Here is a 12,053-nt window from a genome sequence, read left to right as displayed (position 1 = left end):
CAAGTTATATCCTAGTAAAGCCAAATACAGCTCCAAAGAGTGGTAACTTGATTTTTTCCAGTTAAATAAACTGGTTGCTTGCACATACCAGTTTACCATTGGTAGATAATGCTCTCACTTTTTACATTTTTATTTACAATTTGAAAACACTAGGAATTCACCAGGCAGCACCTCTTAGCAATGTGGCATCCTATGATATCAACAAGCAAGATTTACTTGAAGAGTTCAAACAACTAGAATCAGAAAATGTATCTTTAGCGTAACATTTTTAAGGAAGGTTTCTGAGCAGGGAAAGTCAACAGCACTCATACAGAACCAACAAACCTGGCCACCAGCAGTGAAGATTAGATTTCAGCACCTCTAGTTCTTATTTCCAAAACATTTTTGGCTGAAAACAAAAAAAGGTACATAACAGCCCTTATTACTGAAGGAAAGAGTCTTGAAAATGTAAGTAAATATAAAAAAGGTGAAAAAAAATAAAAGGAGCATGCTTCAAAGTGAGGAGCAGAGAGATGAAGAAATAAAATTTGGCAGCACACTGCACATCATAAGGTGTAACAGTCTCTTTTACACCAACATCCGACGCAATAGAAGGGAGATAAACATACATAGCACAGTGTTTATTTACATGGCTGCATATTAATGAAACTCTTTTCACATTCCAGCCAGGGTGAAATTCAGACAGAGGCACCTGCCTCAACAACACCCGCTGTGCTTGTTCTGCCACTATCAGGGCTGTATCTGGGCAGTGAACTTCCTACCCCAGATGCCTACAGCCCCACAGGAGCCAAGCAGGCCCTCCCAGCCCTCGCAGCCCCATGTCCAGCCAGGCAGGCAGCGAGCAGCCCCAGCAGTAACAACAGCCCTGTCTCTCAGGAAAGGCTTCCTACCATATGCAATTATTCCTACTTTGCTAAACACCAAACAAACATAGGGAAAGAGAAAAAAAAATATCTAAGAGAAGTGCCAGCTTCCAACTGAGCACTTGCTGATCAGCATAACTTGTTATTAATGATCTGGGTGTGTAGTTCTTGGCAGGAAGCTCACTACCGTCTCTTGCAATGTTTTCTAATCTGAGTTGCAATTTACCCTGGGGCAGTTGTTTTACCTAAATTGTAAATCCAGCAAGGATGGCAGAGAGTACAGGCAGGATGGAAGGTGGACACCAGTGACACAGAGTAGTTGCTGTTGCACAGGTCCTTTTAAAGCTGTTCTTGTAACTCATTCAAAGGGGCAGTGCCATTAAGCAACACAAGGCTAATTCAGTGTGGCATAGCCACACAGTTCCCTCTAAGTTAGTATCTTACTCAAACGAACAAACTCAGAGAGTGATGCAACACCAACAAGATAGTACCTCTTGGTTGGTTTCTTAAGCAGAAACAGGCACAACCTTGGGAAACACGAGCAGTTCTTCAGGGATGAAATAGGAGCAGCAAATGTCCAAGGCAAAACGCAACCTTTGAAAAACTAATCAGAATTTGATCTAGCAGGGTTAGCCAGACTAGAGAGAAAAGGTGAAATGAATAACAGTTCCGGTTGTGCTGCAAGTAACTATGTAGTGTTCTTCTTTGGGTCTTCTCTAACATAGATTAGGTGAAGGTATTTAAGACTCTCTTACGGGTCACATTCTCCAAAGCTCTGACCATTCTTGCTGCTCTGCTTTAGACTTGCTCTAGTTTATCTGCCTCTTGCCTACAACATGTTCTTCAACCTGGGCAAAATATTTTAGCTGGGGTTTCACCCACACCAACTAGATGGAAAGAAAACCACCCCAGTCCCCAACATACCATAGGCCTCCTTAGACAGGCTCCCAGGATCAGCCCCCCTTGGGTCAGCACCACACCCTATGGACTCAGACTTAGTCTATAGTCCACTATAAGCACCAGATCATTTTTTGCAGCATATTCCAAATTTTCTCTGGGTGTTGCACTCCTTCATTAGAAAGGTCATAATTTTCTAATAGCTTTTAGAAATTTTATCCTCTTGATCTCAGACCATGTCTTCAACTTTTCAAGATTTTTTTTAAAATTCTAATCCTGCATTTCAAAGCACTTGGAGCTCATTCCAGTTTGGTTACATCTGCACCTCCTCAATCCAGCACCCAGATTTTTAATGAGCATGACAAGTACTAGTCTACAACAAGAATCACTGAAATCACACTTGATGTTTTTCCTCAGTCTGGAAGCAAACTGTTGCTAGCACCACTGTTAAGTATAGTTCTTCAGCTGCCTGTGTGACATAATTTAATGTAAACCATGTTCATAAGTTTGCTCATTAAAGCAAGGGCTCTATGAGCGTCAAGTCAGAATTGTCACTTCTGCTTCCCTCAGATACACTAGGCCAATTTCTTTGTAAAGGAGGAAGATCACTACAACCAGATATAGGTTTCACAATCAATGCAAGATGTCACCATTACTCACTTCATCCCTCATCTCCCAGGTGGTTAATATAACAGGCCCACAGCTCTCACTATTTCTAATTTAAAACTTCTGTAGATGTGAAGTGTAGCTCTTCTGTTAGCTGAAATGGTGTAACACTTGTCCTTCTCTCTGCCATCACCAAGGCCCATTTGGGTACCTGCCAGACTCTCTTGGTTCTGGAAGATCTGAAACAAAATGGGACCAGCTGCCAGGTCAACAGCTCTGCTTGCAAAGGCTTTTTCCACCACAGAAATAGAGTTCTAGCCTCCTGACAGGTTTGTTTCAAAACACAGCTTAAACTCACCCAAACATTCCTGATCCGAGGAAAAGGTTAAAAGACTAAAGAATCAGAAAACTGCAAAAAAGTCACATTATGGTATAAACTTAGATTATTTGTCAATAAGCACTTTTCATCAGATATACAGGTTAAGACACAAATATCCTAGAGACCTGAAATGGCAAACAGGTGTCTAGGTTAGTTTGCTGAAACCTGGCTGTTTGCAGACATGAACAGATCTTGTGTGTAAGTGTAGACATGTTAGGGAACGTGGGAAATTTGAGAACTGACTGACACAAAATAATCTACCTTTAAACACTGGAGCAGAGAAAGTAAAGCAAATTAACCAATTTCAAGGGCATTAAAAGTGAATTTCTACTTTGTCTTTACAACAGATCCCAGTTAAACTTTTTTTTTTTTTTTTTACCACGAATGCCACCACTGTTAAGGCTTTTTAGAGAGAAAACACAAATAGAATTTCTGTTGTTGGCTCAAGAAAATCAGCTTCTACTAAAATATTTTGCATTTTCACTTCTTATACAGCATGTCTTAGAACTGTGGTATTTTACTTTCTGCCAAAAGCGTATTACAAGCTATCTGCACAGATGCCTTAACAGAAAATAACGTAGATTTAGATTTGTCAGCAGAAAGAAGGAAGAGAGCAACCACATCCCCCAAACCCCAGTTCTCAGGACAGACATGGGAACCTCGGAAAGGACCTGAACTGTAGGAGACAGGAAATTGCCTTATTGTCTGAAATCTGGTTTTTAGCAGCCAAGTGTTCAATCACTTCTTGGTAGCAAAAGTTATGTATTTCCTCACTTATCAGTACGCAAACATTACAAGAGCGAAGCTGGAAACGTAGCTAACAACAAAGCCCTAACAACCACATCTGGCAGCGTCAGAGTGTCTCTGAAGCCAGGAGAAAGGCCAGACCCAAGAAAGCTTGGGCACGGGCTGTGCACTGGGGGAGCACCCCTCGCCCCACACACACCACTCTGCCTGGTGGATGGACACCCAGCCCGCCTGCTTCACTCAGTCAAACCCAAAAGCACTAAAAGCCACAGTTATGGGGACACACCCTGTCGTAACCTTTTGTTTCATTCTAACTTAATTCAGCCACTCGTGGTGACAATAGTAGTGTTTTGTGTGAAAGTAACTGGGTGTCGCTCCCTGTGGGAATCTTTATAAAATATCTAGGAAATCATATCAGGGTGGGACAGTTCCCTTCTGTCAATTACTTGCAAAGCCATTAAGCAAGGGACAGAGAAACAGCACAGTGCTGTTAAAGCACACATGTGAAGCTACTGTTATGTTGCAAGCCAAAATTTTTAAAATTCCCAAATGCCTGGAAAAGTCTTATTTAGGCTGTCTGGTTATGTTACTTTGGCCAGACTTCATTGCTTTTCATGACTGATAAATCTGAAAAATCGTGTGTTTGTGGAAATGTCTGTTGGATAATAAAAATAAAGTGATTTCATTACCAAATTACATGCCAAACATTTGCCTTTGCTGACGTAATTTGGCCCAATCTCAGTTTAAAACACTGCTCAAAGAGTCAAATACTTGGTTTTGTTTTCAAAGAACCCTATCTGCTGTGTGTCCTGTCATCACTCAAGCTTCTCCCTCCCCCCTCTCCAAAAGTCTTAGAGAAACAAACACATAGACAATGCTCAACAACTGTGGTTTCACTGCATGTTCATAGATGATTTGCTGCTTCACCCCATGTCTCAAACAAATCTTCCTTACCACTCATTCCCATTAGTCCCGTATGTTCTACAACTCTAAAATAACTCCGTAAAAGTTACTTATTAAAATTCTTAAAAATAAATTTACAATGGAAATCCACTGGAAGGCTTTAGGTTCCCTGTCCTAAAAGGCAAAAGGAAAGCATAGATACCAAAATAAACAGCTTGTCTTTCAAGTGTACCAAATACACCTAGATGCCACCTAAAAAGTCAGTAGAATATGTGGTCCCATAACGCCAACACCTCAATAGGTTCTGTATTCTGCTATCCAAGCACTGTGTGTTTGGATTAAAAAAATAATAATTTTTAAAAAGGGCCTTTTTGTGAAAAGTCACAACCTCTCATTCACTACACTTCCTATAAATATGGCAGTCACCTTCTAGTTTCAAGTTTTATGACCTTCACAGGAACGCATTTTTATTATAATAAAAAAGTTAGCAATGCTTTCTAATACATCTAAGATAAGTTTGGCGTGTCCATTATAAACCTTGACTATCCGGTTTGGAAATCTCCCCATTTCAATTATTATTTTGAAGATATTAGTATGTTCAGCAAAAGTGACATGCCATCTGGATATTTGCTCTTTATAGAATAAACAGGTTAAAGTTTTCATTATAATAAGGATATTTTTGAGTTGGAGCACAACTGTCATTCCCTTATTTCATCTTACAATTCAGTTACTCTCCTCCAAAAAAATACTTGTCTCAAAGGACACAATCAGAACACTTGAACACACAAACTCATTGGCTTCTGTACCAGTATAAGCAGAACAGGAGAAACCTGGCTGAGAAAATCCAAGTTGTCTCTGAAGGATCAACTAATGCCAGCACTTAAGGAGGAAACTTAGCCGCAATACCAGCAGGTTTATACATGCTGGATGATTTGCTTAATTAAGAGACAAGTATTTGTTTAGTGCTACAGAGGAAGGTGGAGAGAGGGGAGAGGAAGCCATCTAGAAGCCAACCTGGCTCATTTACTATGAGGGGCAAGACTGCAGATTAGGAAGTTTGTAAACAACTGAGGACTGGCAGGAAGCCAATTTCTACCTAATAATGAGACAGACCTGGTATCCACTCCCCATCCTGCTTATTACCCTACGGCTACGTAACATGGCAGCACGGCCCAGGAGTATCTCTCCCTTTCTCAGCTCTGTGGGAAGAAGAGCACCAGGCGAAGCAGGCTTTATTCATGCCCAAAGCATTCATTTGACAGTCTTCGGAAATGGAGACACTGTGAAACCGAGCAGAAGGGGTTTGGCAAATAAAGACCATCCTGTTTTATCATTTGTGGGTACACCAGTGTGGTTAGCACAGGCAGATAAGGCTCAGAACCAGTGTTGAGTCAGTCACAAAACCTTCAACCTCCATCCCCACTTCTGACCCAGGGCTCCTCCTCAGCTGACTCACACCCTGGTCCCCGACACTCCTCCACCCCTGTCTCCCCTCCAGCCACAAGATTTCTGTAATGCTGCCTCAGCTAAAGCATCACCCCACCGGCAGAGCCTATGGAGACCTCACTACAGCAGAGACACCAATGCCACTAAGCCCACATAACACAGACAACACATGATGCTACCAAAAAGAGCCACTGTGTTTTTACATAAGCCCTGGAAACATGGTTGTAAATAATTTTATAGTCATTTTCTTGCAGTAAGTTTCCCAACAGGCGTTTTTGGAAGGGAACCTAATTTATTATAAAATAAGCTTTGAAAGGTCAAGTCCAGGACCGAGGAAAACTATAGAGGGCAACAGGGACAGAGTTCAAGATAATTTAATTTGTTTTTCAGGAATTTATATGATTCTATATACACATACAAACACATGTATGTATTCATACACACAGAACTTGAAACTTCTTAGCTCAATTTCATTTACTTGCTTTATGCTACTGTTGTCCAGTTAGGCCTCAAAACTGCAGCTCAGATTGTACAAGTCCTCTGCCCAGGAACTGTGTCCAAAGTGAGCTCTACAATAGAGGCAATGCTCAGAAGACCAAAGCTGCGCATAGGAATTTGCCACTGCCATCCCTCCAACACACAACACCATCATCCGAACCTTGGTACAGCCAGAGAGGAATGCTAGAGTCTACCAAGGCAGCTGATAATTACACATTAGCACTTAGAGCAAAGCTTGCTTAATCCTCCTCAAGCATAAGTGTTTGTTTCGAAAAAACAGCATACACGTTTGAGGGGGAAGACCACACATTTGCACGTTTTGGAGAATCAACACTTCCCTTCAGACTAAGTCTGGGATGTTTTCATGTGCAGTGATCTCTGCTGTCCGCAAGCATGGATGTACAGTCATGGGAGAGCCAGAATTTCAGGTCCACAGCATAAGCCAGAGCCCGCCTTCTGATACATATACATACATATCCCAAACATCAGTGGGAGCCTCATTTATATGTGCATGCACGTATTTGTATCATTTACACCGGTGAACTGCCGGTGTGCAAGTGAAGAGTCTACTCCCTAAAGAGAGGTTCAAAAGAATGTTTAGAGAACGCTCGCATGTCTTAAGACTATTGAATACACTCTGCAACTAGCTAGATGAATTTGTTCATCACTGTATTGTTTTGCATGTTCAAAAATTTAGACATTCAAACTGCTAGCATGGTGAACAACATATGTTAAACCTTTAATCTTCTTCAATTGTCTAGCTATGCTTCATTCCATGAAGAAACAAATAACCATTACAGCTTCTGAGCACACTGCTCTGCATTGATTAGTAGAAGACGAAAATGAGAGAGAAACTTTGCCAGGATAATACATTTGTGGTCTTTTTCTAGACATATTTGCAAAAATCATGGTATGATTTCAAGAATTTTGCCTATTTAGGACAGTCTTCTGTTTCTCTCTGATACTGGTGAACTGTGCAAATGCCAGCTCCATAAACAGCAATTCTGAAGTGTACTCATTTCCATTTTACAAGTTTGTGATGGAAGGAAGTATGTTTCATACAGATTTAATACACAAACAGGTGGACTCCTACAGTTTCAAAAAAAGTTCACTTCTGCCCCAATTTTATGCATGTCTTTCTACAGCACTGTGATTTTATTTTGGAGTGTTTTGGGTTTTCTCCTTCTACAAGGAGTTAAAGGGAAAATAATATCCACAGTAAGGACACTCTGAAATAGCAGTGGGTTTGAACTTGAAAACTGTTCAACTGGTTTTATTCACACAGCTTAAAATCATATCATTGCAGAAACTTTGAAAGCCGTATTTGGCAATGTTCTTCAAGAGCAGTTAAGACTCAGGATTATTGTTATTTAGTTGGAGTGGAACGTTCTGTATGTATAATACTTGTGTATACTGTAATGACTAACTTAAGTCTGGCTGAGGAGTTTATAAGCACAGAAACCAAGTACAGCATTCAGCTCTTCAATACTGTGCAAAAGAATGAACGGTTTTTGGGTGAGGCAGCAGGTTCTCAGTTTGTGGGAAAAAAAAAAAAAAAAAAGAGAGAGACCATGAGTAGTATAGATGCCGATTGCATTTTATCTCCTTTATCTCCTCCAAAGATTGGGAAGACTGCAAGAAGCCAGATAGATTGCAAAGCCATATCTAAGACCTCTGAGCTGCAGATTCAGCTACAGAGCTCATGCCCACAACCTCATACAAAGCCTTCAGGTCATGTATTTTTTTAAAATGATGCCTACTAGCAAACTTTGCTCTATTTACAGATCTGTGATTGCAAAAATCCACTTAGCTCATTTTGTGATCTTGCTTTAACAAGCAAGATTTTTACTCTGGGCTGACCTACTTCAACAAATTCCCAGGCAACTCCACGGAGGAGAGTGTGAGGCACCCCTGTCAGGATTTAGCCTGATTTAGCTAACTCCTGTTTGCCTGCTTCGTTATAATGATACATGTATCGATGCTTCACTATAATGCAAATGGTAGCTGGCCTGACATGCAAGAAAGACAGAAACTCAAAAACACAAGTTGCATGGAAGGAAAATGGTGGTATGTATATTGTAGTCTAATCTCTCTGCACTGGCATTCTGGTTGGACTGCCAGCATTTCTGAGAATTCCTTATCTGTAAGTGGAGCTATTGGAGTACACTACCACAATGATCAGGGAGTCCGCTTGCAACGTGTCTCCTATCATTCATGTTGCATAGATAGGCTTTCACAGCAGACTGATTCACGTGTGAGGAATGTTTGGTAGATATCCCCACAGAGCTGGCAGACTGTGGTTACTGCTTTCATTTGCAGCAATCTGAAGATTCATGTTTCTCTCATGAAATCAGTGATGACACAGTGAAGTGCAGGTCTGGGCACAGTCCAAGTTCATAATGAACATCTACAAGTATTTCACAGAATACCTATTCACATACTCTATATTCATTTGCAATTTGATGATATGTGCATCGTAGATATGTCCACTACTTTCTGCAAATACTTGCACCATGCCACTAAAAATAAACCTTTACTCTCAAAGAGCAGTAATATCATACTTTCAATGCCGCTGAAGGTGTCGATTAGCCTTCTGGTTGGCAACCTTGTAAAGCATTGCACAGGCTGTATTTCATGTACCAACTGATTTCCATGAGTCTTCTCACCATATATAAAAATTAATCACTTTGCTTAAGAACTTTGGAGGACCGGGCCTCAGCTTTGTAATGTCACACTTGAGAGAGAAGGACTTCATTTTTATATTTCACCTGTGTCTTAAAACTGCTTTTTTGTGTTGCAAATACTTCCTCAGACTAACCATGGAAATTTGGACCTGGGTCTGTAGGTGAGGTGCATGTGGAATATAATTTGTTAATCATCAGCCACTGTCTCATTCCTTCCCTTTCCTGTCTGTGCTCATCACAAAGATGCTCAATGACATATGTTCAAGCCCTTTTCAAAGGAACAAATGGGAGAAAGGAAGCATAGGTCAAAAAGGGAAATGGAGGGAAAAAGGAAAGGAGAAAAACAAAACAGAGGCTGTCAGGAAAATGGCAAATAGCTGTAATGGCACTCTTCATTTTCTTAGAAAAAGTTAATAATCATTGGGAGCTTATTAAAAATTAATAAACAAAACCAGAGACCTCTACATGTACTGAAGGTAACATGATGTCCTCCTTGGTGCTTTTGAGAAGTTTCAATGCAATGATACAAACAAGAAGAAAGAGACTTTCAACACTGCCTCTCTACAGAGTCCATAAAATAAGACTTCAGTGACAGTTTTAATTAAAACTCCTCCACAGTTTGGGGTTTAGTTACCTATCAGCTTGCCCTTTCTCCCTGTTCTATCTCTGTACAGTCAAGTAACTTCTTAAACTTACCCTTCTTGAGGCAACTTTTAGCCATGACTTTGCAGTAAATAAGTGAATTGCTCTGAGACAAAGCTGTTAAAAGTATTCTGTGATGGGTAGATGAAACAAGGGGCATGAACTAGAGTATTCTGTACAGTTTTGTCAACAAGATTTATACCAATGCTCAACGGTCTTCTCTATCAAAATACAGTATTGCATGCTCTGCTGAAGATAATTTCCTGTTGTTCCCACAACCAAGCAGACCATCTCCTTCAGTAACTACCACATAGCAATCATCCACATTGTGCTTGTGAAAAAGCAGTTGCAGGAAAGTATTTAAATCCATAACAGTGCGGGATTTTCTTTTGCTGTTGTTTAGCAACTAGAGCCAATGCTAGGTGACAAAGACAGATCCCCAGACCTCCAAGCAGCACTTTCCAGAGAACAGTTCAGAAACTGCTGTTGAAACACATTTGGCCAGTTGTGGTCTCTTACAGCATGCACCAAGCAGCAAAACGAGGAGCCTGCTGAATATGCTATGATTTGCACCTTGCAAAACCCTGTTTAATAAAGCAAGTAGTTCTTGTGAGCCTGGAAGGAATGAAGCCTACTGCTTCATGAGTTTACATTTTATGCCTGATTGATGCTGATGTCTAAACAGGGAAGAAAACTTTTCTGCCATTATTGAGGCAGATTGTAAAACAGAGTGATTTTAGGATTACTTTTACATACTGTGTGTTTCCACAAAACTTGCAGAATAAAAATACCTGAAAATTTGTCAAAATCAGTTGACATGAGCCATAGTTTCAAAAAGCATACTGAAGGGAGGGTTACATGAATGGACACAGTAACATGTGATGGTAGAAGCCTTGCTTCTGCAGAAAACAAGTTTAGAAGATTCTAATCTATGAAATCCAACAATGAACTCCACTTACCTTAGTGTTCATACAAGATTTTCCCCGTTTATACTCTTTGTGACTTGCTCTTTTATCAAGCTTGTTCCACAAAGCTTTGGCCTTCCACGTGGTCACTCTTGACTTCAGTTTAGTGTAAAAGTTTCTATTGTCCAAAGGATCTAATTCAAGTTGGCGAGTGAGAATATTAAAGGCCTGAATGGTACCTTTGCATGTTGACGCTTGTACAAAGTTTTCAAATATCTGGCCAGCTTGACTGTATTTTTCATCATCATTTTCCCCCATGTTCTGAGAGAAGTGTTTGAAAAGTATTAAGCTGGAGCTCTTGTGCTGGGGTACAGGTGATTAACACTACCAAGTACTGCCAAGCATGTTATTCCTAGAAAAGACAAACACAGGTCATGTTAAAGCAGGTTCTGCCTAACAAAATTAAACCCACAAACTGTATATCCAATATGAACATAAAAACACATGATATGGCGACCGGACAGCCAGGTACAAAAAGTTAGTAGTAGCATCCAAGGTAAGTGTGACAAGCAAACATAACATACATGTGCTGTCATGGTATGCACTTCACAAAGACTGTTACAAAACCCATAGAAACTCAAGACTGCTGCATCAAAAACCAGCTTCACTGAGAGCCTGAGGATTTCTTTAACTTTTGTTCAGGGATAAGTGCTAGATAACAGATGAAGAAAAAACAAATGTCCAGGTGTTTTCCCAAGCAGAATTTATGTCACAGCAAGTACATCTTTGGCAACATTTTGGTCTTAAGAATGCTTAGAAACTTGCAGCCAAAAGTCAACACTATTTGAGGGAATTTTCTCCCACGGCACAAGGTAGGGCCAAGAGCGCAGCTTAGCCACAGCAATTTAGAATTGGCACAATCACTAGCCACAAGCAAATGTGCAAAACAGACTAAGCCAAAACATTATCACAAGTTACACAACAACTGAAGAAACAGAAAACAAGTAACCACAGAGAGCTCCCCTTTTTCTCTCTCTTGCCAAAATGAGAAAGGGTTCGGTGCTTTAGTGCACAGAAAGGAATTTTATCTCCATATGTTAAATGCTAAAGTTATGCGTTTGGAGTCTCACCCTGTCATGTGCTGATGATATAAGGTAATGATGTTTGGCCCACTAAGCCCCATTGGCTTTTCCTAGTAACATGATCACTGTCAAACTGTGCCTGATATTCCAGATAAATACCCTTACATTCTGTAAGAGCAATGCTATTGTAACATAACCTAAGTTTGAAAGAACTAAAATGCTTTCATTGTGGCCTTCCCTTATCCTTCTTTAACCTTGCTCTCAATCTCTAATGGGGAGTGTCTCAGAGTCAGCCAAGGTCCACAGAAAATATCCAAGTGGCTTTCACATTTCCCAAGAAAATTGTTACAGGTTATGTATAAACCTGCCCTCAGAAGAGGGCCTACCTGGACTCAAGTCCA

The 12,053-nt window shown here is 40.4% G+C and overlaps 1 protein-coding gene across 4 annotated transcripts in view; it reads right to left on the bottom strand.

Moving 5' to 3' along the window:
- Positions 1–10,888, bottom strand: part of MICAL2 (microtubule associated monooxygenase, calponin and LIM domain containing 2) — a 106,452-nt gene extending 95,564 nt beyond the window's left edge. For all 4 annotated transcript variants that reach the window (XM_086472413.1, XM_086472411.1, XM_086472412.1 and 1 more), the window contains exon 1: positions 10,625–10,888. In XM_086472413.1, coding sequence (XP_086328539.1) covers positions 10,625–10,888 — 264 coding nt within the window. The remainder of the gene's footprint in view (positions 1–10,624) is intronic.
- Between the last annotated feature and the right edge of the window lie 1,165 nt (positions 10,889–12,053).

Source organism: Leptosomus discolor, chromosome 12, assembly GCF_034619465.1.
Source record: "Leptosomus discolor isolate bLepDis1 chromosome 12, bLepDis1.hap2, whole genome shotgun sequence".
In the NCBI taxonomy this organism is placed as follows: domain Eukaryota; kingdom Metazoa; phylum Chordata; class Aves; order Leptosomiformes; family Leptosomidae; genus Leptosomus; species Leptosomus discolor.
The sequence above is the reverse complement of the archived record's forward strand: the minus strand, read 5'-3'. Positions and strand labels throughout refer to the sequence as shown.